General features: G+C 43.9%; 1 protein-coding gene across 2 annotated transcripts in view; it reads left to right on the plus strand.

Annotated features, from left to right (window-relative positions):
• opcml (opioid binding protein/cell adhesion molecule-like) overlaps positions 1–4,333 on the plus strand; it is a 288,782-nt gene extending 284,449 nt beyond the window's left edge. For both annotated transcript variants that reach the window (XM_083781862.1, XM_083781861.1), the window contains one exon: positions 1,611–4,333. In XM_083781862.1, the coding sequence (XP_083637988.1) occupies positions 1,611–1,708 (98 nt within the window). In that variant the 3' untranslated portion in view covers positions 1,709–4,333. The remainder of the gene's footprint in view (positions 1–1,610) is intronic.
• Positions 4,334–26,964: the final 22,631 nt, after the last annotated feature.

The following is a 26,964-nucleotide window of genomic DNA, read 5'->3' on the forward strand; positions in this document are numbered from 1 at the left end:
TTTGCTCACCGCACACCGAAAATAGCAGACCTACAAGCCCACAATGGGTCGCGGATGGAAGGCGCTGTGGGCTTGTAGGACTGCAATTGTTGAGGCGCAACACCGTCGTGAAAGTATGAATTGGGTTCAGGCTCCACGGAGGCAGTGTGTTTTCAGTTCAGCCATTACCAACAATACAGATTACAACATTGAAAGACAAGTTAGATGCGGAAGTCTACAACATTATGAAGCCTATTTTAAGATAAAACACGGCGGCACAGCGGTCATGACAGACGCAACTGCACATACCGGTAACGTGAAAAAACTCAGATCGATTCCAGATTGTAATGAAATAACATTATTCAATCATTTTGCCATGTTTTATCACATATTACAGTTTTTGGTTGGCACGTGATAAAACGAACACACTAAAGACAGCCCTTCACTGAGCCATGGACTCTCACAGCCTTTGCCCTCACTGTATAGCTCTGCTACTGATGACTATATTTAATTTGAATTTAAATGAGCATATACTGTACATGTGTGGGATTCATTCTTGTGGGTTTTTTGCTCCAGGAATGAGCGTCATTCCCTTGCTGGGTTAAAACTTAAAATAAACATTGTAACCCTGACTGTAATTGACACCACGGGTAGGGTAGTTGTCTTTCACTGACACTTTAACCCCAGCTACTCATATTGTAGTTTGTCCTGGGGACAAGGAATGCTTTAGTCTAGTGTTGCATCAGAATAAAACATGCACACTGTGAAGAATGAATACGTTCTTTATTAGCCTGCCCACAGTGATTTGTGTGTCTACTATCTACAGTGTGTGTGTGTGTGTGTGTGTGTGTGTGTGTGTGTGTGTGTGTGTGTGTGTGTGTGTGTGTGTGTGTGTGTGTGTGTGTGTGTGTGTGTGTGTGTGTGTGTGTGTGTGTGTGTGTGTGTGTGTGTGTGTGTGTGTGTGTGTGTGTGTGTGTGTGTGTGCGTGCGTGCGTGCGTGCGTGCGTGCGTGCGTGCGTGCGTGCGTGCGTGCGTGCGTGCATGCGTGCGCAACAAAATGGATGTTCACTTTGTGGGATGTTCAACTTACTTTGTGGGAAGAGATTCTGAACCTTTCTAGTCTAAAGTTATACAAGCCTGATTTATAGTAGTATAATACATTTCACATCAATAGTTGTGCATAATGTCTTGCACTGAGAATAGCTGATCTACAAGCTCATAACACATCACACTATTTTCGGTGTGAGACACGGACGGACAACAATAAAACAGGCAACTGGGCAATTAACTGGAAAATATATAACATATAATCTAGTAGTCCTAATCGAGAATGGATCATTGTTTTTAATTTCTTATATCAACAAATCAACAAATGTATTTCTTATAAGTGACTGAATCTATTAATTTGATAACCACTTGCAGCTTGTACAATGGTGGTGTACAAAAATAGTGAAAATAGCTCATCTAAAGAAAAATTCAATTGATTTCAATATTGAAATTTAGTCAAAAGATGAAATGAAATTGTGATATTGAACTAATGTCATATCGCCCAGCCCTAAAGCTTGGTCGCTTCTCAGGGCAAGGTGTATTTCATCTACTTTGGTATTCATGTTGAAAATGTTCCCCGGCAGGTCCTGGTGCCCTTCACGATGTCAGCCGAGCGGCACTACTTCCCCGTTGCTCTGCATATCCCCTGACACTAACCTTATTGTGTCTGCTCAAGTTCTGATATGACAATGAGCATCGTCAAGCCTCTCTCAGTGTTGGAACAGCAACAACAGACTCTCAGTCCTGTAAGAAGAATGAAAATCCAAGAATGGCAGTGGGTCCCTCTTTTTTTTGTGTGTTCTTTCTGGCTTGGCGTCAGGGTATGTCCTCTGTGGGCCTGCCAAGAGATGAGATGACGCGTCCAACTGGGGATGGGAGGATTTGAATCATGCACTAATTGATGATGGTAGAACTACTGAGTTTATGTCTCCCCAACCTTTTGTATGTGAGAAGCGGAAAAAAAGTACCTGTTGATAGTTGACTGTTTTTGCCCAATATTGAAGTGTACATTCAGATTAATAGTGTGTCACGTCCTGTATGATCTCTGTATGATACCATAAGCTTTTTTTAAGTAAAGAAAAAAATGGGAAATGTAATGTAATTGTTGAATTTTACTGTATTTTTACAGTTGTATGCAGAAAGAACGAACAGAAAGAACAGGCCATTCACAATAAACAGTACAACACTCTGAATAATATAATATATAATTTCTCAGGCAAAGTCCTATGGAAAATTTCATCTGGATATTGCATTCTATTGTTGTGTGTGTACAATGGAAACTGAATTATGCACAGTATTGACAGCACCTTGTCTTCAAAACGAGAACACTTCAAATCTGGTTAATAGGACATTTGTAACACCTTTTTGAGTATTCACGCCATTTAGTCAGATTAAATAAAGTATTCATGTGAAATATGCGTCATTATGTCATAGATGTGGAACCGTGTGCCAGTTTAATGTGCAGGAATGCAACATTTTAAGCCCCCCAAACTGCCTACAGACACTACAGATTATAAATTGATATTATGTGTTGTATAGTAAAGTTGACATGATCTAATAGCTACATAAATATGGCTGCTTAATAGACAGTATAATTAATGCTGCTAACTGAGAAATGGCTTAGTTATGTTAAAAATTGTGCAGTGAATCTTTCCAATTAATTAATCCAGCTGAGGATTTAACAACTCAAAATGTGGCTAGGCCTACTCTATTTAGCTGTTACATTTCAAGCAAAGCCTAGTCACTCATTACTATTGCCAGACCCTCCCCATGCACGCACGCTCGCGCGCACACGCACGCACATGTGCACACGTACACACTCTGGGATGGCTTTGTTTATTCTTGGTTTCCCAATTTTATTTTCGGCTTTGGCTGCAGTAGTAGTCAGTATGTGTTGATAGACAATAGCTGGGGAGCCTGGGGGAAGTGCTGGCACTACTATGGCCCATAGCGGAGGGGGAGAGCTGTCTTGTTTTGAAACTCAAGGGCTTGTAATTTGTGCCCTTGTTTATCAGAAGTTTTAAAGCACAAGGGTCACCGGCAGAACAAAGTTGGTAGAGAATCAGTGTCTCGCTCTTTGAAGCTTCTGTGGGGGGTGGCCTTCCATCTCTGCACCATGAATGATTAAAAAAAACGTATGCCACAGTCCAGTCCGGGATGTGTACACACACTGACCACCGGTTATTAGCATCAGTCACTTCAGTTTTGGCATACTAAGTATTCGCTTTTAGCAATTGGCTGTACATTTTATTTATTATCTGAAGTGTTCTGTTATTTTATTTAATGTGATTAATACAATTATAAGTTGTATTCAAGGTCACACAAGCTCTGTTAGCCAAGTAGACAAGTAATGCATTTTGAATCACAGTAAGTGACCTCAGTAAGTGACCACTGTAGCGTTGGAGGGCTAAATAAATCTCCATTAGTAGAACCGAGGAGGGGGGAAAAAAAGAAAAAACATCCTTGGCTAAATTGGTACACACCTCCACCTCTAAGCTGCAGATGGAGTAGATGTTACATGAATATCTTAGGGAAGTTTGAGAATGAGAGTTTAATCATCTTGAATAATTTTGCTAACACAAAGCTTTTGTTTAGGTGCACACACACACACACACACACACACACACACACACACACACACTACTGCAACCATGTTGTGTTCAGGAGACCTTTTAAGTTTCCTTGACTGATGTAAAAATAGAGAACAATTCCAGGCTAAAACGTACATACCGCACAAGTGACTCATAATGTGATGCTTTGTTAAGCCTGAGTCATGAATTAATTTATGAGTCATGAGTCTCATTTATGCTTCATCTTACGACAAAGCATAAATTAGGCAGTATAGTAGTCCAGTGGTTCTAATTTGTTTTTATTTATTTTTTAAGGACCCCTATAACTCTGGAACCAAATGAACACTTAATGGAGTTACAGACTTGTAAGGGTCCATTTAGAACCCCCCCTCAAGGAACCCTGTTATATTCTACAGTAAGCTCTGTATGCATTCCTATGTGTACGTGTCTTCAGGCTCTAACAACAGGAGTCAGATTGGTGTAATTGGAAATGCTTTTGTTGTACTCAACTGTTGCATTATGTGTTTGGAATGGTGATGAAGCGGCCTGTCACAAACTATGCCACAGGATGTAAACTAACTTTTGAAGGTTTGTGCAAAAACCAATGAGACTCTCTCTTGCCTGTAATAAAAAATAAGAAGAAGGGGAAAAAAATGCTATGGGTTATTCTAACCCTTTCTATGCCAGATAGATGACAATGATATACTATTGATGTCAGTGAGCTTGAGTCTTCTTGTTTCAAGTCCCTATTAAAATGAAATATGATACTGGAATACAATTAAGGTGTATTTTTGCATATGACACAGAGAGAAAGTACTTTCATTTAAGAGTAATAGCTCTTGTAACTTTAAGGGATGTATTCTACAATGAGCTAGAGTACTATTATACAATGCTCCTTTTTCTCTTGAGTTTTCGATGTGTGATCCCATTTCTCCACACTGTTTGATACGTGTCACCTGACCCTAAGTAACAAATTCAGTATGACTTCATGATGACATTTTAGTCCACAAAGTTCAGTATTATTATTTATGTGGTATGAAATATGAGTTGCAAGTTGCAATTTATTAATTTGTTATGAATGTGTGAAACTTTGTGAACACTCCCAGAAGGCCAAGGGAAATCCTCTGACACACATTTTTGTTATAGTGCCACTAGGAGGTGGCCAACACATTATTTTATATTACATCTATACCAATTTTGTCCAAACCTGATGCAAATCAGTACACATTCTCTCAACTGTCATGTGATCGAGGCCCATTGGTCCATTTTTTAATCTTCAACCCTGATTGGCTACGTACGATGGCTTCAAAAGTTTGCAAGAGTCGTTTTGCACAAACGACAAATAAGCCACGCCCATTTCCACCTAACAAGTTTTTGTCTTCACAGTTTTTGCTAGTCTGGGATCCAGCCTGATTCGCTGCGTTCTGTGGATTTTTAACTGTCACTTGAGTAGCGAAGTGACGGAACGCAGTGAATCAGGCTGGACCCTAAACCTAAATGACCCAAATCGGTACACCTGATCTCGGTATTTATGTGATCAAGAACACACATACACCTGATCTCTGTATTTATGTGATCAAGAACACACATACACCTGATCTCTGTATTTATGTGATCAAGAACACACATACACCTGATCTCTGTATTTATGTGATCAAGAACACACATACACCTGATCTCTGTATTTATGTGATCAAGAACACACATACACCTGATCTCTGTATTTATGTGATCAAGAACACACATACACCTGATCTCTGTATTTATGTGATCAAGAACACACATACACCTGATCTCTGTATTTATGTGATCAAGAACACACATCATGAATGCATCACCCGATTGCTGGGAAACTTCTGCACGCACATTGCCACTAACAGGGCCGGATTTACCCTCCCAAGGGTCCAACAGGGCCGGATTTACCCTCCCAAGGGTCCAACAGGGCCGGATTTACCCTCCCAAGGGCCCCCGGGCTAGACAAAATTTCAAACATTTCTAGCCCCTGGGCCCGGATTTACCCTCCCAAGGGCCCCCGGGCTAGACAACATTTCAAACCTTTCTAGCCCCCAGGCTAGACAAAACATTTACGTATTTTGTTTAAATTTCGCTGTAATTTTGGGGTACCCAGCCCCCCCAAAAGAGAAAGGCAGGCAGGCAGACAGACAACTAGTGGACATTGAGGGCCCCCGGGCTGCAGCCCACCCTAGCCCAATGGTAAATACATTGAGGGCCCCTAGGCTGCAGCTCACCCTAGCCCAATGGTAAATACATTGAGGGCCCCTGGGCTGCAGCTCACCCTAGCCCAATGGTAAATACATTGAGGGCCCCTGGGCTGCAGCTCACCCTAGCCCAATGGTAAATACATTGAGGGCCCCTAGGCTGCAGCTCACCCTAGCCCAATGGTAAATACATTGAGGGCCCCTAGGCTGCAGCTCACCCTAGCCCAATGGTAAATACATTGAGGGCCCCTAGGCTGCAGCTCACCCTAGCCCAATGGCAAATACATTGAGGGCCCCTAGGCTGCAGCTCACCCTAGCCCAATGGTAAATCCGCCTATGGCCACTAAGCCAGCACCTCCACCTCGAATTGTTAAGATCTCCTCATGGTGGCGTTACAACAGTCCACTTCACGTTTTGGCCTAAACTCTTGAACTGTAGCTTGTACAATAGACATAATTATTATTTCCCTGGATTCCTTGGATCATGACAGCTCATAGGCTTTATTTATGCCAAATTTAATTTTCTGCCATAGCGTTTTCTTAACCATTTTGACCTGAGATCAGATTCTAAAAATGTCTTCTACATCCTGACAGTTTTCTGAAAAAGCTATGTTTCTATGTCAGTCGAAAACTCACACAAATCGGTATACAATCTCTGGACTCATGTGATCAAGATGTACGAGTTCTATTTTTCAGATCCCTTTTCAGGTGGCTATGACCGCAGTTTGTGCCCTGTGGGCCCAGCTGGCTCGACAAACCCGCCTGGCTGAAGACCTGTGCTCCAAGGAGCACACTTTTCTAGTTGTGGAGGAACGTAATGATCGATACCTGCATTAATCATCTCCAGGACCTGTAGGAGTATTTATCATATCATGTGCTTCTCACAATGTGTTGTGTAAATCCTAATGTACCGACAGTACAGTAGCTATGTTTATTGGTATAGTATTTACGGTGTTGACTCAACATTACCACATGATGGCATTTTGTATGTTCTTATAGGAGAAATAACATGCCTACATAATAACTGGTTCAGAAATAAATAATTCTGGTCTCAGTTTCACAATTAAGTTGAACCTTGAATTTCCTGTGACAACATGTTTGACACGTTTTACTTAATTACTATGTATTAGAAAATAAGGTAACTCATATATAGTATGCTGTCACCGTGAAACGTAATAAAGAAAATTAATTAGACATGACTCCATAGCAGGCCAGTTAGTAATGTGATGCAGAGGTCAGAAGAGTCCAAAAGTAAAGAACACGTAGGCTTACATCAGCAACAAACTGCTATCATGTAGAGAGGGACAGAGCTGTTTGCCCAGTGAGAAGGAAAGACAGAGCAATGAAACTGTGTTCTTATTGCCAAGAAGCTGACAGAAAAACAAGAGAATCAAGCAGTGAAAATGAGAGTGAGAATGCCAAGAAGGCATGGGACAGAAATGGCGAGAGCCCACCCGTGCACTGAGAGAAGTTCAAGCCAAACTGCAAGCTGACATAGGAGCACATTCAGGCTTGGTGTGAGGGATTATGCAGAATGACACCCTTTGAAGCGGTACCCGACCAGGAGCAGAAGCCATCCTGGCAGTCGAGGCTGATTGTGCCAGTTGATGATGAGCATGGCAGCAAGGAGGCACAGAGGAGCCCACTCGGCTTCTCCACTCGGCTCCTCCAAAAAGCAAATTACCAATTGGGACATATTCAAGATGGAGTGGCCGAGACCGAGTGGCTGAGACTTTGGGTTTTGGAATTCAGCTTTAGTACTGTTGAAGCATTCTTTTGTATGTTCGCCTTCAGTTAGTAAAGTTGAAAGACTCCAGCATTAAACTGTATGAGGCCTAGGATATGAACATAGAATCTCTGTGCTGACATTGTGGTAATTAGACCACTACACTATCATTCTGTCAATCTCAGCATATGTCGCTTAGTAGCCTGCTGTTGAAGCTTTATTTTGTATGTCAGCAGTCAATAAGTAATGTTGGAATACTCCAGCATTGAACTATAGGACTGGGATTTGAACATTCAAAGTTAACAGTAAGCTGAATTATAAAAAGTGTGAATGGAGTTTCTAGGTGAAAGTGCTTTTTTGACGTGCCAATGTCTGCCATTGAGCCCCATTGTAAATGTCTCAAATTTGAAAGCACTATATTTCTAAAACTATGAAACATTTCAAAGATTCCTTTTCAGGCAAACATGTCCACCGTAATATGAACCTAAGTAGGCTAGAATGGGGTTGCTAGGTGTAAGTATGTAGGACTAGTAGCATGCCAAAGTTTGTGCTATTGCCATAGAGAATGCATTGGGCGTTTAAGTTAAACTAGAAAGCAGTTCCCTGCAGAAACTGCGTGGGCTCGCCAAAAGACGCAATGTATATAATGTACAGTAGAAAATGTATTAAAGCTGAAGGAAAAGTTAAAAAAAAAGAATGTATAAAAATTGGTAAAAAGAATAAGCATAAATAATTGCATAAAGCGGAATAAAGTATGTGGAAGTAGTATGATGCCCAAAAAGTGGCAGAATAAAGTAAGTAAAGTATTACTGTCTACTAATGATTTGTAATGTATGAATAATGCTTTACAATGTATTCTTGATTAATTAAGAAAAGGTAAAAAAGAAAAAGAAAAAAAAGAATCAATCCAATGGAGTATACATATAAAAGCATTCATGAGCTTAACAGAAATTGTATACTTGTAATGTAAAAAGAAGGTTCAATTAGCATATAGGCCTATCTTTAAAAGCATAAACACAATGATTATTGATAATGGTCTAAGATTTTTCTTTAAATGTAAAAAAAAGTTTTATCTTTTTAAGTTATAAAAAAAAGTTAACGTTTTTAATTTTAATTTTAATTTTTTTAAGTTTTTTTTTCTTTTTTTTTCCTTTTTTTTCTTTTTTTCGTACTTTGTGTACGAAAAGCAAAATAGATAATGATAGAAGAGCCAGAGACTTGTTTCCATTGTGGTTCATAAGCATTCAAACGTCTAGAGACGTCCCACGGCATGCTATGCATGCCGTTTTTCATCATTTTTGAGGATTTGAAAAAAGACGAAAATCACTCTGAGGCCATGGGCTGAAGGAAACTGACCCCATGTTTTGTATATTGTGTATATTTTATTTGAATCATATTTTGCAAGACAGTGTGAAGCATGACTGGGATGACCCCCTTTATAAATCCTCAAATGTTAAAGCACTATATTTCTAAATCTATGGAACATTTCAGAGATTCGTTTTCAGGCAAACATGCAGTCCACCGTAAGATGAACATATTAGAGTTTAAATGGGTGTTTCTAGGTGTAAGTATGTAGGACTATAGTAGCATGCCAAAGTTTGTGCTATTGCCATTGGCAAAATATGCATTGGGCGTTTAAGTTAAAATGCTCAAAAACTATCTATCTATCTATCTATCTATCTATCTATCTATCTATCTATCTATCTATCTATCTATCTATCTATCTATCTATCTATCTATCTATCTATCTATCTATCTATCTACGTCTGTCTGTCTGTCTGTCTGTCTGTCTGTCTGTCTGTCTGTCTGTCTGTCTGTCTGTCTGTCTGTCTGTCTGTCTGTCTGTCTGTCTGTCTGTCTGTCTGTCTGTCTGTCTGTCTGTCTGTCTGTCTGTCTGTCTGTCTGTCTGTCTGTCTGTCTATTTATGTATTCCTACTTCCTATACTTTACTTCCTATACTTTACAACAGTATGTTTATATACCGGTATCTCTTCTTTCAGGGTTCTTTAATCAATAAACCGTTTATAATGTATTCATGATATTAATTTAATTTAATATAAAACGTTTTTGAGTGCATGCAGGCTGCCTACTTCCACTCGCCTGTGTGTGTGTGTCTGGGTGGGTGTGCGTGCGTGCGTGCGTGCGTGTGTGTGTGTGCGTGCGTGCGTGCGCATAAGCGTGTGGTTTGTAAATCCACACACACAGCTGCAGCGGAAGAGATGATCCATTCACTCTGACGGAACCAACCAATGACCGACGGACTTTCCAATGACGTGGTTCAACAGACGGATGTCACGTTCCGTGACATGTTTTGTACTTTCTTGTGTTTCTTGGTTTTTAGTGTTTTACTTTACTGTTTTCCTGTGATTTTGTAGTTTTGTGTTCCATGTTTCTTATTTCCAATTAGAGTTGATCTTGCACTGTGCTTTCCTGTCTGCCCCTGTATTCTGTACCTATCTCACCAGTAGGCCTACTGGGATTAGCCTATGTTTTCCACTTGTGTCCTTTTAGTCTTAGCCTATCCCTGTGTTGATTGTCAGTTAGTTTCACCTGTGTCCTGTTACTCCCTGTGTATATACTCCCCTGTTTGTGCAGTTCCTCGTCGGATTATTAGTTATTGTCACAGTTTTCTTGTTGCTTCTGTCTTCCTACTAGTGTTCCTTGCTCCTAGTGTTTGTTATTTTCCCTATGCTCCCTCATGTTCCTTGTTTTTTGGTGTTAATAAACACTTTGAACGTTTCCTGACTGTCATCCTGCATTTGGGTCCTACCCTCTCTGGTACCGAACCGTGACAGAATAATCCGACCACTATGGACCCAGCAGACAACCCAGCGCCAGCAGATGATTTTGGTGAAGTCCTTCAGCTCATGGGTATTATTATGGACAAATGCCAGAAACCTTCCATCAGCCCTGAAGATAAAGTTGAAGGTTTGAAGCAGGCCCTCCGAGTGGCTTACTCAAGGCCAGAACTGGCAAATAGACTTGAGGGGACAATTAAGGGGTTGTGGGTGGCCTTGTCCAGTGCGCCAGCTGACCTACGAGTTGCTAGCCATTTGCCTGCTTCCCAGCCTGCTCTATGACCTGTCAATCATCAGCCTGCTTCCCAGCCTGTCTGTCACCAGCCTGCTCACCAGCCTGCAACCCATTCAATCAGGCTTGGGTATGTAGGCCTCCAGCCCATCTGCTCCGATCTCGCCTCTGTGGACCCAGCGTTCCCTGAGCCGGCCTATGCGTGGTCGCCATGGCTCGCGCCGCCATCAACACTCCTCGCATGCAAGGAGCCTCCGCTGCCCAGCACCAAGGAGCCTCCGCTGCCCAGCACCAAGGAGCCTCCGCTACCCAGCACCAAGGAGCCTCCGCTACCCAGCACCAAGGAGCCTCCGCTACCCAGCACCAAGGAGCCTCCGCTACCCAGCACCAAGGAGCCTCTGCTACCCAGCACCAAGGAGCCTCCGCTACCCAGCACCAAGGAGCCTCCGCTACCCAGCACCAAGGAGCCTCTGCTACCCAGCACCAAGGAGCCTCCGCTGCCCAGCACCAAGGAGCCTCCGCTCCCCAGCACCAAGGAGCCTCCGCTACCCAGCACCGCTGACCGTCCTGTGCCCTCTGCGCCCTTGCCAGCTGTCTCCACCGATGTCCCGCCTGTCTTCCCTGTGTCCTCGTTGGCTGCCATTGCCGACGGCCCTCCTGTGTCCTCGTCGGCTGTCTCCGACGTCCCACCTGAGCCCACGTGGGCTGCCCGTGTCAACGTCCCACCAGGTCCCACGTCAGTAACTCCCGCTGACACCTTACCAGTGCACTCGTCATATGTCCCTGATGACACATCAAGTGAACTTTGTGAACTGTTCCCCATTGTCACCGCTGAAGCACTCCTGCTGCCGGACCCCGGGCCTGTCCTCCAGTTGTCAAAGCCTGGGCATGCACTACGGCAGCGGGGTCTCGGGGCTGCACTCCAGCCACTGGATCCTGGGGGTGCTCTTCAGCCACCTGACCCCCGTTCTTTTCTCCCAGTGACAATGTCTCCTTGGCCTCAGGTACCCCAGCCCATGTGTACACACCCTCTTGAGTCCCTGTCGCCATGTATAGCCAAAACTGTGTCTACTCCTGTTTCTAGCCATGTTCCAAGCCATGTTTGTAGCCCCGTCCCTAGCCCAGCCCTCCTAGTCCTCCAGTTTCCCAGCCTAGATCCCTTGCCCCACCTACCAGCCCGTCTGTCTGTCTGTCTGTCTGTATGTTTGTCTGCTAGTGTGTATGCCAATATGTTTGTCCGTCTGTCTACTCCCCAGTCCTCCTGTCACCCCTCTGACCCCTTTACCCGCCTATTGTGTCAAACCTCATGTCTGTCTGCCTGCCTGCTTGTCTGTCAGTTGATATGTCTGTCTCTTGGTTTGTCCCACCTTCTGTCTGTTTGTTTGTCTGTTTGCTTGTCTGTGTGTTTGCCCGCCTGCATCCCTGTGTGAATTCATCAATTCAATCTGTAGTCTTTTCTGTGTTTTTGACTGTTTTTGCCCTGCCTAGTCCAGTCAGTGTTTCGCCCTGTGCCCCAGATTATTTTTCTAGCCCCTGGTCCTTTGCCCTCCACCAGATCGGATCGGATTATTAGTTATTGTCACAGTTTTCTTGTTGCTCCTGTCTTCCTAGTGTTCCTTGCTCCTAGTTTGTTATTTTCCCTATGCTCCTCATGTTCCTTGTTTTTTGGTGTTAATAAACACTTTGAACGTTTCCTGACTGTCGTCCTGCATTTGGGTCCTACCCTCTCTGGTACCGAACCATGACAACGGATACTGTAGGCGGGGCTTTAGGTTTAAAATGTAGCCGCATGCGGTGCAGTGGCAGAGTGTTTGGGACGTAACTGCTGAAAGTTTTTATCCACCATTAACTCTATTGTTTAAACATTAGAGTTGTTAGGACTGTTGACACTAAATGGACAACTCTATGAGGAATTAGTTGGTCCTTTTTGAGAAGCAAACAAGCTAAACTAAACCGGTGGGAAGTTAATCACTACATTTACTGAAGTAGGCCTACTGTGGTAAATATATTGTACTTTTATACTACACTAAAATTATTTGGACATTTTTAATTGCTAGTTACTTTGTCGATTTGGATTATTATTAAAATAAACGGCCTAGCTACATTGCAGTTATTTACCACTAGACTACAACCACATTTTGGCCATTTGAAAGTAGCTGATCTACAAGCTCACAATGCATTGTGAGGCAACGCATTGTGAGCATGTAGATCTGCTATTTTCCGTTTTTTGAGTGGTGCAACCAGCAATGTCCGTGTTCACCTATGTATGTGTTCACATATGTATGAGCACCAGTATGAGTACCAGTAGGGGTGCACCAGTATGAGTAGAGAGAGAGAGAGAGAGAGACTCGGTTCACACGGGTGTGATTTTGTTTTTAAACATTTGAAATGGGACATTCTGCATCATGAGTACATTTGGTCATTTTAAGAACATTTTGATGCCAGTACTTTTTTTTAACTTTTTTTTATTACTTTTACTCAAATACATAATGGTAACACAAATTGTAACTGTGGCAGTTACATTCATAAGATTCATCTAAAATAAATGTCTATCTCTGCTGGGTGGAAAACTCAAATGTACAAACGTACTTCTCAGAATTTGAATTCGAAAGTAGCAGATCTACAAGCTCAAAATGTGTTGCTTTGTGTTTCGATTAGGACCACACATTAAAACTAAATGACTCCACAGCACTCTAGTTCTTTGTATTGTTGACCCATTTCTGCCATACATTTTTGCAACCAGATCTTATGTTAATGATGTTTGGGAGAAACACTTTCCTGGGGGTTTTGTGTTTTTAGATATTTTAATATTTCAAAGTGTCCATCATGGGCTCCATGATGTTCATGGACACTGTGCTCACTTCCTTCCTCGACTACAATTCCCATAATGCTTTGGTGCACTGCTCCTCCTTGTGGATAGGGGGAGGGCTGTCTTACTGAGACAACATGTAGTCCAGGAAGGAAGTGAGCCCAAGCCCAAGATTGTGATTGATGTTGAACATATTTGACTGAGGGACTGCCATTGGATTTTAGTTTTTTCATGCCATATGAAAGCGGAGAATCATAGCTTCAAATTGACATATTGGTGACAGTTTTGGAGATATGGCTTATTATAGAGTAATGTCTTGCAGAAAAAAGCGTTGAGAAAACAGACTTGACAGGTTCACTTCTGCATGTGGACTCTAACATTACACCTAGCTACATGTTTAAGCATTGATTTCATATTTACATGTCTTCTGTGGTCTCTAACATTACACCTAGCTACATGTTTAAGCATTTATTTCATATTTACATGTCTATTTCAGCTCTGACACTTATTTCAGACATGCTCTAGTAGTATGTGAAGAGTCTGCCTGTGCTATTAACTCATTGTTTGGGGGGGGTGGGGGGGGGGGAGTTCTCCTCGGGTGAAAAGCTGGAATTTGCACGATGGCAGGCTCAGTCAAATCTGGTCACATAATATGAATACAAACTTTTAATTTCTCCATGGCTTTTAGGCTTCATAAAAAAAGTTGTTGCACAAGGCAGAAGTGACTATGCAAAACATAGATTGCAGTATTTCACATACCAGAGCCATATAGATCAATGGCGTAGACTTGCGGTTGCAGTGGCAGAATGGCAGCATAAATGTGGTCGGCGCTCAATAAATGGATATAGATATGAAAGTTAAGGACCATATTTGACTCCCAAGTCTTTGAAATAAACTTTCATATCCATGTGAAAGTCATTATCATAAAATGTCTGTTTAGTCAAATATCTCCACTTTTTCACAAGCTGCACCCGGACGGCTTTCTTTCCGGGCAAAGGCACTCGGAATGACAGCTGGACTTAATTTATCAAAACTTCCTTTGACCATCACAAACGTCATCAGGGAAACGCAAGTTTGGGGCACAATTGACAGGTGGTGGTCATTGGTGATTGTGGGGGTGTGGTCAGAGGAAGATTTGGTAAATTCAATCCAGCTGTTATTCTGGACCCCTTTGCCCGGAGTGAAAGGTGTCCGTGTGAATGCGGTGGAAAAGTCGAGATATTTGACTAAATACACGTTTTGTGCCAGAACTTTCACGTGGATATGAACCTAGAGGACAATATCTCACTCCACGTCTTTGGAATTGGGTGAAGTGGCCCTTTAATGGGTTGACTCATTAATCACAATGTGTGACTATATAGAGAAATAATGGTGACACAGCCCTGTCAGTGACTGTTATGACTTCCAAAATGTCATCCTGTAGGCCGACGACTAATTATTTTCTTCTCTTCTGCCCTGCGATTTCAGAACGTCAAGCTGACAGGAGGTAGGCCTACGAACTATATGCTGTTGTACTGCTGGGTGAACTCTATGCTGTTGCCACTGCTGGGTGCTGTTAGCAGTGAAGGTTAGTTAACCTTTTGATTCCTGCTGCTTGTTTATGTGTGCTACATGCTACCATACCGTAGGTTGTCTTTCGCGTCATGTATCGTTTCACTTAATTTGTGTGTGTATAATGCCAGTCCACATCACATGCCAATATGTGATGTTTGTGGAGGCATGTGATTTATTTATCGTTTCAGAGCATACTTATTTACACGCACCTCGACAGTGGGTGCAGGGCCTATAAGGCAATTATGGAAGGAGGTAGGGCCTGCACACAATTGTTTTGGTAAATAATTACTTTATTGAGTTAAACGACAACGTTTCGATCTTGATAGATCTTTGTCAGGTCAGGATGTACTGACATACTGTAGAGGAGATCTTGAAAAAACAAGAAGGTGGCCGCACACGGCAATAGCCAGAGTGCCAATATTTTATTAGGACGGCAGGTAAGACAAAGATGAATCCAACGTTTCGGCCAGTAAAGCGCCATCACGTCAATTCACATCCGATATGAACACAGGCCCGGTATGTGATGTGCATTTATGTGATTATTTTTTTATGTGATTATTTCACAGCAATTGCGGCTAGCTCGTTATTCACGTTGGTCGGCATCGTTCACGCCATACATTGTGTTTATTGCTGTTGTGTTCTAATGTCATCCATAGTTGTAGAGGCATTCGACATCCAAACCTCTAACTCCACATGGTGAGGGCCCTGGGGGTTTTGACTCGTACTCCATATATTACTCCAACAGAAAAAAGGTGCAGAGAGGTATTGTGGCTCAACTGAAGAATATTTATTCTCTCCAAAAATCTCCAAACTAAACATGAAATAATAAGTATGCAATATTGAGTAAGTGGTCAAAAACTGTATGCCTTCCCCTGGGTCACCAAACATTTTCCATTGTCTCAAAAATGCATATCAAGTGGCCTTAAACAAGCAACCATGCTTCCTGGCTCCCAGTGAACCTTTCAAAATAAAAGTTACAAATAACTGTTCCAAAATCACTGCAGGGGAGCTTTTACTTTGAAGGGGAGAAATTATACAGGAAGTGCAAAAGGGCTCACTAAATTGACATGACATACTAGGGAATCTAATTAGAGGTGAACAAATAAAGAAAACCTAAAACTGGCTCCAACAATAGTGTTTGTGTACTAATGATCATAGTATTGCTGACAAATACTGGGGCGCAAAGAATGCTGCTGCCATTGCATACTTTGCACCTCATGTAATTTATATCAATTGTCCACAAATGGCATAAATTGTCTTCTCTATCTCTTTTTTAATGTATGCAATTATTTTGAAAACCATTTTTATTCACGCCACAAACCTAAGGCCATTGGGCAGAGACCAAGAAAATCTATTTTGTTCATGTTCATAAAGCGCTCTAAGTGCTTAAAGTGAAAAGTGCAGCAGCAAACCTCTAGGTCATAAGACTATTGTTGGTGCTATATTATCAGATCTAATTTGTGAGTAAAGCGTAAGCCCACATCACATATGATGTGTGTTTATGTCTCGTATCATTTCAAAGGCTGATGTTGTGATGTGATACATGTCTTTTATAATGTGCGAGTGACGCTTCATCGCTTCAGTTCAGATCACATTATGTGGTGTGTATTGATGTGATTTATTTATGCTGCCATTTGCAGCTAAACCTTCATCATTCATGCCGGTCAGTAGGCGTGGCATTGACAATGGGCCTATGACCCAAAGGTTTTCTGCTGCACTTTTCTTAGTTTATGTCTGAGGAGTTTTCCTTAAGGTATTTTTCAATTGTATAAAGACATAAACATCGCTATCATTCATAGTCATGATTCAAATTGAGCGTGTAGGCTATTAAGGACTTTTGCTTTTTTTCATAAAATTATCTTGCTGCAGGAGGTCGGCAAGAGTAAGTTTTAAAGATATTTAGCAAATTTGACACTAATGACTGATTTGGACCTTCAAGGTTCAATGTTCAAGGTGTTTTATTGTCACATAGATGTACAGGTACAGCATTGTGAAAAACTTTCGTTTGGTGATGCTCCACAATACACATAAGTAAAAAATTTAAATAACAATACTAAGTATAACATTTTTAAATGTTTTTTAAAATTTTAAAGGACTCAGGTCAGTATACAAGGCCGTAATACCACGGAATGTTCAATGTTCATTTAGGCTTGTTGAGCAGTCTCACAGCCTGAGGGATAAAGCTGTTCTTCAGTCTGTTTGTGTTGGCTTTGATACTTTGGTACCTCTTCCCCGAGGGCAGCAGCCTGAAAAAAACTGTATGGGGGTGTGTGGGGTCCTTAATGATCCTCAGGGACTTCCTGAGGCATCTCTGAGTGTACAGTTCCTCCATGTTGGGCAGCCGACACCCAGTGATACGCTCGGCTGAGCGCACCACCCTTCTGAGGGCCTTGTGGTCCCCGTCTGTGCAGCTCCCATACCAGCTGGTGAAGCTGCTTGTCAGAAGGCTCTCAATCGTCCCTCGGTAGAAGTTCCTTATGATATGAGGGCTCAGGCCGAACTTCTTCAGGCGTCTGAGACCATATAAGCGTTGTTGCGCTTTTGCAACAACCGCAGTTGTGTGTACCTCCCATTTCAGCTTTTCATGGATGTTCACCCCCAAGTACTTGAATGTTTCCACCCTCTCCACCACAGCGCCGTTGATCGTGACAGGAGGATGTGGGTCCCTCCCCCGCCTGTAGTCCACGATGACCTCCTTGGTCTTGGAGACAATTTACAATTTACAATTTAGGCATTTAGCAGACGCTCTTAATCCAGAGCGACTTACATTTAAGCAAGAACAAAAGCATGGGAATACATCACATAAAAGCATTTATCATGAAACATGCGTAAGCTAAGAAGGTAACAGTGGAATATCTATATGATGAAACTATACATACACTATACATAATAAACTATACATATTCACTACTATGCTATACATATGTACTATGGCGTGCTATGACTATATACAATACAATTATAGTGCTGTCTACATAACATGCTATAAGTCTGTGTCAAATGCTATCTAAGCCAACAGAAATGCTATCTAAGGGGTTAGGGTAAGTGCTATGGGCCATGATGGAGTCTGAAAAGGTGGGTTTTCAGGCTACGGCGGAAGATTGGGAGTGATGCTGCAGTTCTGACTGCAATGGGAAGTGCATTCCACAGTTTTGGAGCCAGAAGGGAGAAGAGTTTGGGACGTGTGGAGCGTTGTCCCGGCGTTTTTAGTGAGGGTACTTCCAGTTTCCCTGCGTTGGCTGATCTGAGTGCGCGGGAGGGTTTGTAGGGTTCAATCATACTTGTAAGATATGGGGGAGCCATACCTTTGGTTGCTTTGAATGCCAGCATCAGAGTTTTGTATTCTGTGCGGGCAGCGACCGGGAGCCAGTGGAGGGAGCGGAGCAGGGGGGAGACATGTGAGAATTTTGGCTGGTTGAAGACCAAGCGAGCTGCTGCATTTTGGATCAGCTGGAGAGGCTTAAGTGCACATGCTGGTAGGCCAGTAAGGAGGGAGTTACAATAGTCGAGTTTTGACAAGACTGTTGTCTGGATTAGGAGCTGGGCTGATTCCTGGGTGAGGAACGGTCTAATTCGTCGTATGTTATAGAGTGTGAACCTACATGATCGAGTGACAGCTGTGATGTGAGCTTTGAACGAGAGCTGACTGTCCAGGACAACACCAAGATTCCTGGCTGTTGGGACAGACGTTACCAGGGCGTTGTCTACGGAAATAGTTAGCTCCCGCATAGGGCAGGACTTAGCTGGGAAGAAGAGAAGCTCAGTCTTGTCTGGGTTCAGCTTGAGGTGGTTGGAGGACATCCACTGTGATATGTCAGCCAGGCATGCAGTGATGCGCTCTTCCACCTGAGTGGCAGAGGGGGGGAAGGATAGGAACAGTTGTGTGTCATCGGCGTAGCAGTGATAGGATATATTGTGAGCAGAGATGATAGTGCCAAGGGATTTAGTGTACAGTGAGAAAAGGAGGGGACCAAGTACAGATCCCTGTGGGACCCCAGTTTGGAGGGTTCGGGGGGATGATAGCAGACCTTTCCAGGAAACCTGGTAGGTCCGATCGGTGAGGTAGGAGGAGAACCACTTTAGTGCCGTTCCACCGATGCCTAGCTCCGCTAGGGTTTCTAGGAGCAGCTGGTGGTTCACTGTGTCAAATGCTGCTGATAGGTCTAGGAGAATCAGTACTGCAGAGTGGGAAGCAGCTTGGGCAGCATGTAGTGCTTCTGTGACTGCCAGCAGGGCAGTTTCTGTGGAGTGGGCCTTCTTGAATCCGGACTGGTTGGGATCCAGCAGGTTGTTCTGTGAGAGATGGAGAGAGAGCTGGTTGGAGACGACACGTTCAATGGTTTTAGAAATAAATGAAAGGAGTGATACCGGTCTGTAGTTCTTGACATCTGAGGGGTCAAGGGTTGGTTTTTTGAGGAGTGGTGTTACTCTGGCTGACTTGAGGGCAGATGGGACGCAGCCTGAGGTTACTGAGGTGTTGATGATGGAGGTGATGAAGGGGAGCAGATCAGGTGCGATGGTCTGGAAGATTGGAGACGGGACAGGGTCAAGAGGACAAGTGGTAGGTCTAGAGGATGTTACTAGTTGTAGAACCTCGTCTGGGGAAAGAGGAGAGAAGGAGGACATGCATGGTATGTTGGGGTTGGGGTTGGTGTTGGTTGAGTCAGATGCCACTTTATGTGGGAGGGGAGGAAAGGAGCTGCTGATATCATCAACCTTCTTCTCGAAGTAGTTGACAAAAACATCAGCAGTGAGGGATGAGGGTTGAGTGGGGGGAGGGGGTTTAAGGAGGGAGGTGAAAGTGGAGAAGAGCTTCCTTGGGTTAGAAGTACAGGATTGGATTTTGGTGTGGTAGAAAGAGGTTTTAGCAGTGGTTAGTGAGTGGGCAAAGGCAGAGAGGAGTGAGTGAAAGTGTGAAAGGTTATCTGGTAGCTTTGACTTGTGCCACTTTCTTTCGGCTGCCCTTAGAGGTGTTCGTTCAGATCTGAGAGTTTCAGATAGCCAGGGAGCCGGTGGACATGAGCGAGCTGGCCTGGATGAGAGCGGGCAGTGTTGGTCGAATGCAGATGAGATAGAGGAGAGGAAGGATGAGGTTGCAGTGTCAGGTGAGAGGGAGAGGAATGACTCCAGGGAGGGTAGAGAGGAGAGAATAGAGGATGAGAGGGAGGAGGGGTTTAGGGATTTGAGATTGCGTCGGGAGGTGACGTTCGGGGGGTTAGTATGTTTAGGCGGGAGGGTGGAGAGAGAGAGGGAGAAGGTTATGAAGTGGTGGTCAGACCTACTTAAGGGGGAGATGATTCTCCTCACACCACCGCTCTAAGTTGGTCACTTCCTCCCTGTATGCTGCCTCGTCGTCTCCGGTGATCAGCCCCACCACCACCGTGTCATCAGCAAACTTCACGATGGTGTTTGTGGGGTGTGAGGCCACACAGTCATGTGTGTAGAGGGAGTACAGGAGTGGGCTGAGAACACAGCCCTGTGGTGCTCCTGTACTGAGAGTCAATGGGGAGGAGGTGCGGTCGCCCACTCTCACCACCTGGGGGCGGCCCGTCAGGAAGTCCAGGATCCAGTCGCACAGAGCTGCATGCAGACCCAGATCCTGGAGCTTAATGACGAGCCTAGATGGAATTATGGTGTTGAACGCTGAGCTGTAGTCCACGAAGAGCAGTCTTGCCTAGGTGTTCTTCCCCTCCAGGTGGGAGAGGGCAGTGTGGAGGACATGCGAGATGGCGTCCTCCGTACTCCTGTTGGCACGGTAAGCGAACTGCAAGGGGTCCAGGGTGGGGGGGAGCATAGGACATATTTTTGCCTTAACCAGTTGCTCAAGGCACTTACTGGCTATGGGTGTGAGGGCTATGGGGCGCCAGTCATTGAGACTGGTCACTTTCTGCTGTTTGGGGATGGGAATGATGGTGCTGGACTTGAAGCAGGTGGGAACAGTTCTGAGGGAGAGAGACTCGTTAAATATCCCTGCAAACACCCCTGCCAGCTGGTGGGCACAGGCTCTCAGGACACGTCCCGGGATGCCGTCTGGACCGGCTGCCTTGCGTGGATTAATCCGACTGAAGGAGCGGCGGACGTCGGCCTCACTGATGGTAAAGGGACAGTCAGAGGGGGGTTGCGGGGGGGTCTGTTCTCCCACAGAGGTGGAGGTGAGGGAGGGAGCAGTCGTGCTGACAGGGTTCAAACCTGGCATAGAATGTGTTAAGTTCATCTGGGAGGGTAGGTGTTATTAGTGGGGTTTGGTTTGTTTTCCCCCTGTAATCGCTTATAGCCTGGAGTCCACACCATAGGTGCCTCGGGTTGTTGGTATCGAGCTTGGACTCATTTTTTTTGCTATATTCCCTCTTTGCCAGTTTGATGGTTGCCCTAAGTGAATAATTTGCCCTTTTATACTCCTCTTGAGAACCAGACCGATGAGCTGTAAGCCGAGTATGGAGAGATGTCCGTACTTCAGCATTCAGCCATGGTTTCTGATTGGGCATGATTTTTATTTTTCTCAAGGGGACAACATCCTCTGTGCACTTTTTGATGTAGCTGGTGACAGTGTCTGTGTAATCGTTCAAATTTCCTGCAGCCTTGAACGCATCCCAGTCTGTGTGATCAAAACAATCCTGAAGGATGCCTTCTGATTGGTCTGTACCGTCCTATAGACCGGGGCTTCCCGTTTCAGTCTCTGCCTATCGGCTGGGAGGAGCAGGATGGAGCAGTGGTCGGATTTGCCAAATGCTGGACGGGGGAGGGCTCTGTAACCATTGCGGAAGGGAGAGTAGCAGTGGTCCAGCGTGTTTGCCCCTCGGGTTCCGAAGTGAATATGCTGCTGAAGTTTGGGCATAATCTTTTAAAGATTTGCCTGGTTACCACGACAAGTGCTGTATCTGGTTGCTTTGTCTCCTGCCTGCTGATCGCGTCGTGGAGTTCCTGAAGCGCTGTGTTTGTGTTGGCGTGTGGCGGAATGTAAACAGCGGCGATGGTGACCGAAGTAAATTCCCTTGTGAGCCAAACAGGACGACACTGCAGCATGATGTACTCGAGGTCGCGGGTACAGGCTTTTTCAATCGTAACGATGTTCCCCTGGTCACACCAGGCCCGGTTGACCAAGAGACAGACACCTCCTCCCGTCTTCTTCCCGGAGAGAACCGGGTCTCGATCCGCTCGGTGGACAGAGAAGCCCGGGATATCAATGGCATGCTCCGGCACAGCCAGGTTTCCGTAAGGCAAATAACGTTACAGTTCTTGATGTCAGGCTGGAAGTATATCCGCGCGCGTAGGTCATGCAGTTTGTTTTCCAGAGATTGCACGTTAGCCAGTAATATGCTAGGAAGTGGAGCGCGGTGTGCACGCCGTCTCAACCGAACCAGGACGCCGGCTCTCCTGCCTCTTTTCCTCCGCTGTAGCTCGGGGAACAAGGCGATGGGATCCGGGTATCTGCTGCGGTGAGTGTGGCTCTCTACTTTGATGGTATGTAGCATGTTCCTGCTGTAGGTGATTCTCGTCATTGTATAGCTGTCAGGTCCCCTAAACTATGTTAAACTGATATTGTAAGACATCAGTTAATAAGGGTCCTATCATCAAAACTAGATATTGCTTATTAAGTTCATCTGGGAGGGTAGGTGTTATTAGTGGGGTTTGGTTTGTTTTCCCCCTGTAATCGCTTATAGCCTGGAGTCCACACCATAGGTGCCTCGGGTTGTTGGTATCGAGCTTGGACTCATTTTTTTTGCTATATTCCCTCTTTGCCAGTTTGATGGTTGCCCTAAGTGAATAATTTGCCCTTTTATACTCCTCTTGAGAACCAGACCGATGAGCTGTAAGCCGAGTATGGAGAGATGTCCGTACTTCAGCATTCAGCCATGGTTTCTGATTGGGCATGATTTTTATTTTTCTCAAGGGGACAACATCCTCTGTGCACTTTTTGATGTAGCTGGTGACAGTGTCTGTGTAATCGTTCAAATTTCCTGCAGCCTTGAACGCATCCCAGTCTGTGTGATCAAAACAATCCTGAAGGATGCCTTCTGATTGGTCTGTACCGTCCTATAGACCGGGGCTTCCCGTTTCAGTCTCTGCCTATCGGCTGGGAGGAGCAGGATGGAGCAGTGGTCGGATTTGCCAAATGCTGGACGGGGGAGGGCTCTGTAACCATTGCGGAAGGGAGAGTAGCAGTGGTCCAGCGTGTTTGCCCCTCGGGTTCCGAAGTGAATATGCTGCTGAAGTTTGGGCATAATCTTTTAAAGATTTGCCTGGTTACCACGACAAGTGCTGTATCTGGTTGCTTTGTCTCCTGCCTGCTGATCGCGTCGTGGAGTTCCTGAAGCGCTGTGTTTGTGTTGGCGTGTGGCGGAATGTAAACAGCGGCGATGGTGACCGAAGTAAATTCCCTTGTGAGCCAAACAGGACGACACTGCAGCATGATGTACTCGAGGTCGCGGGTACAGGCTTTTTCAATCGTAACGATGTTCCCCTGGTCACACCAGGCCCGGTTGACCAAGAGACAGACACCTCCTCCCGTCTTCTTCCCGGAGAGAACCGGGTCTCGATCCGCTCGGTGGACAGAGAAGCCCGGGATATCAATGGCATGCTCCGGCACAGCCAGGTTTCCGTAAGGCAAATAACGTTACAGTTCTTGATGTCAGGCTGGAAGTATATCCGCGCGCGTAGGTCATGCAGTTTGTTTTCCAGAGATTGCACGTTAGCCAGTAATATGCTAGGAAGTGGAGCGCGGTGTGCACGCCGTCTCAACCGAACCAGGACGCCGGCTCTCCTGCCTCTTTTCCTCCGCTGTAGCTCGGGGAACAAGGCGATGGGATCCGGGTATCTGCTGCGGTGAGTGTGGCTCTCTACTTTGATGGTATGTAGCATGTTCCTGCTGTAGGTGATTCTCGTCATTGTATAGCTGTCAGGTCCCCTAAACTATGTTAAACTGATATTGTAAGACATCAGTTAATAAGGGTCCTATCATCAAAACTAGATATTGCTTAATATCTGTTTTGTTGCTATGTTTGTGGAGCTCCCAACACGTCGCCCTCACCCTCCTCACGGCGCCAGGTTGCCAGGTCCTGTAAATTATAAAACAAAGCTAAGGCACTGGTGTGGTACTCCTGGTTTACCAGAACGGGGTTCAACTCCCTGCGGTGCACTCAATTTGTTGTATTTACATGGTTAATTTTTTCCTTTTCATAGATTATTATTGGTTTTTAAAACACAACAAGACATACCAACATACATATATACACCACTAGACTACACATAAGCATTAAGAAAATAAGAACATTAAGAAAAATAAGTAAATAAAAAAAAGACTGAAGGTGGAAAAAGCGCATTAGACACTAGTGGGAGACAAGATGAGGCTTCTTTATACTTAAAGTGTGTCCTAAACTGTGCCCATATACGGAGTGAGCCAATCACCAAAGGGTTATTTGTAAGACGTTTTTTGCTGAGTGGAAGTGGAGCACAAATCAGTGAGGTTAGTGACACAGGGTGAGCGGAGTGTTGCTCCATGTCAACCCATACCATTCCCCCTCCCCCATATAACGCAGCCATCCAATATGTCAACTTATGAATAGTAAGTATACAATAGTATTGTAGGAAATTTGGAAGTGCTAATCCTCCATCCTCTTTTTGTCTTTCTAAAAATGCCTTTCTAATACGCGGGGTGGTCTTATTCCAAATAAAGGCTGAGATGGATTTGTCTAGCTCTTTAAAGAAGGATTTTGGGATAAAAACGGGCACAGTTTGAAATAATAATAGGAACCTAGGCATAATTGTCATCTTAACTGAGTTAACCCTGCCGGCCAGTGATAGAGGCAATGTTGACCAACGAGCATGGCCCAGTTTAGTCTTTTCCAGGGCTGGCCTAAAGTTTGACTTAAATAAGTCCCCATATTTACGCGTCACAGTCACTCCCAGATACGTGAAAGAATCAGAAACTACCTTTAGTGGATATGACCCGAACGTCATCTTCCGAGCTAACTCATTAGCGGGGAATAACAAACAAGGTTGATTTTGTAGCCTGAGAACCTGCCAAAGTTTGAGATAATATCTAATGCTTTAAGAATGGAAATATGAGGGTCAGACAAATACAGGATCAGATCGTCTGCATAAAGTGATAGTTTATGCATTTGGCCACCCCTAGCAATACCGGTGAGGTCCAAGTTGCCCCTCAGAGCGACCGCCAGTGGTTCAATGGCGAGATCGAACAGTAGAGGGCTCAGTCCACAACCCTGTCTGGTGCCCCTCCCTATTTGAAAATAGTAGGAGATCAACTTATTGGTGCGAACCGAGGCCGGTGGTGAAGCATACAAAACCTTAATCCAGGTTAGAAAAGTGGGCCCGAACCCAAACCTCTCCAAGGTCGTGAAGAGTTATTTGTATTCAATCCGATAAAAGGCCTTTTGAGCATCGAGCGATAACAGGACCTCCGCCGTGGGTGGGGCATCTGGGGAGTAAATGATATTGAACAGCCTGCGTACGTTACCGAAGAGCTGACGCTCCAAAATAAAACCTGTTTGGTCTGGATGTACCACCGTATGAATAACCGACTCCAATCTACTAGCCAAGGCCCTAGTTAAAATGTTATAGTCACAACAGAATAAACTGACCGGACGATACGATTCACACTTCAGAGGGTCTTTTCCTTTTTTGAGGAGAACTGAGATCTTATTCATCATTGTTGAGGATTTGAAAAAAAGGTGAAAATCCCGGAAAGCGGAGGGCATGCTATAGTATGTCGTTTTTCACGATTTCGGAGTATTTAAAAAAATTGTGAAAATAACAGAAAAGCTAAGTGATTTTCGTATTTCTTTCAAAAATGATGAAAAACGGCATGCTACAGTTTTCGTCTGAGATGGGCTACAGCCCATGGTCAAAAATAATGAAAAACGAGGATTTAAAAAAAAGACGAAAATCACTTATTTGCATTGGGCGTTTAAGTTAAATAACTCAGAAACTATAAAACATTTCAAAGTAAAACTTTCCAGCATGTGTCTCCACAGTAAGCTGAATAATAAAAAGTGTGAATGGAGTTTCTAGGTGAAAGTAATTTTTGACGTGCCAATGTCTGCCATTGAGCCCCATTGTAAATTTGAAAGAACTATATTTCTAAAACTATGAAACATTTCAAATATTCCTTTTCAGGCAAACATGTCAACCGTAAGATGAACCTAAGTAGGCTAGAATGGGGTTGCTAGGTGTAAGTATGTAGGCTTCTCTGTTGTTAGCAAAACATTCTCATGTTTCTCATCCTCCGCAACACCCATTCTCATACACCGCTATACTTTTTAGTATGTTGCGGTAGAGAGAACGTCATCATTTTGGACCATGGGCTGTAGCCCATTTCGTGCTGCATACTATAGCACGCCGTTTTCCTAAATTTTTGAGGATTTGAAAAAAATGAAAAAAATGAAGGGTTATAGCCCATAGTTTTTTTAATTTCTTTTTATCCTCGTTTTTCATCTTTTGGACCATGGGCTATAGCACATATCGTACGGCATACTATAGCACGCCGTTTTTCATCATTTTTGAGGATTTGAAAAAAATGAAAAAAACGATGGCCCATCGTTTTTTTAATTAAAAATAAATAAATGAATACTCGTTTTTCATCATTTTGGACCATGGGCTATAGCCCATATCGTACGGCATACTATAGCACGCCGTTTTTCATCATTTTTGAGGATTTGAAAAAAAATCAAAAATTAAAAAAACATGGGTTATAGCCCATCGTTTTTTGAATTTTCGAAAAAAAAATTGACCTCGTTTTTCATCATTTTTGACCACGGGCTATAGTCCATACCGTACGGCATACTATAGAATGCCGTTTTTCATCATTTTTGAGGATTTGAAGAAAAAAAAATCGAATTAAAAAAACATGGGTTATAGCCCATCGTTTTTTAAAATTTTTGATATATTTTTTTAACCTCGTTTTTCATCATTTTTGAACATGGGTTATAGCCCATAATATGGGCATAATATGGGCTTATAGCCCATAATATGGGTTATAGCCCATAATATGGGCTATAACCCATGGTCCAAAATG

This window comes from Protomyctophum parallelum (assembly GCF_964188405.1).
Source record: "Protomyctophum parallelum genome assembly, chromosome: 1".
NCBI lineage: Eukaryota > Metazoa > Chordata > Actinopteri > Myctophiformes > Myctophidae > Protomyctophum > Protomyctophum parallelum.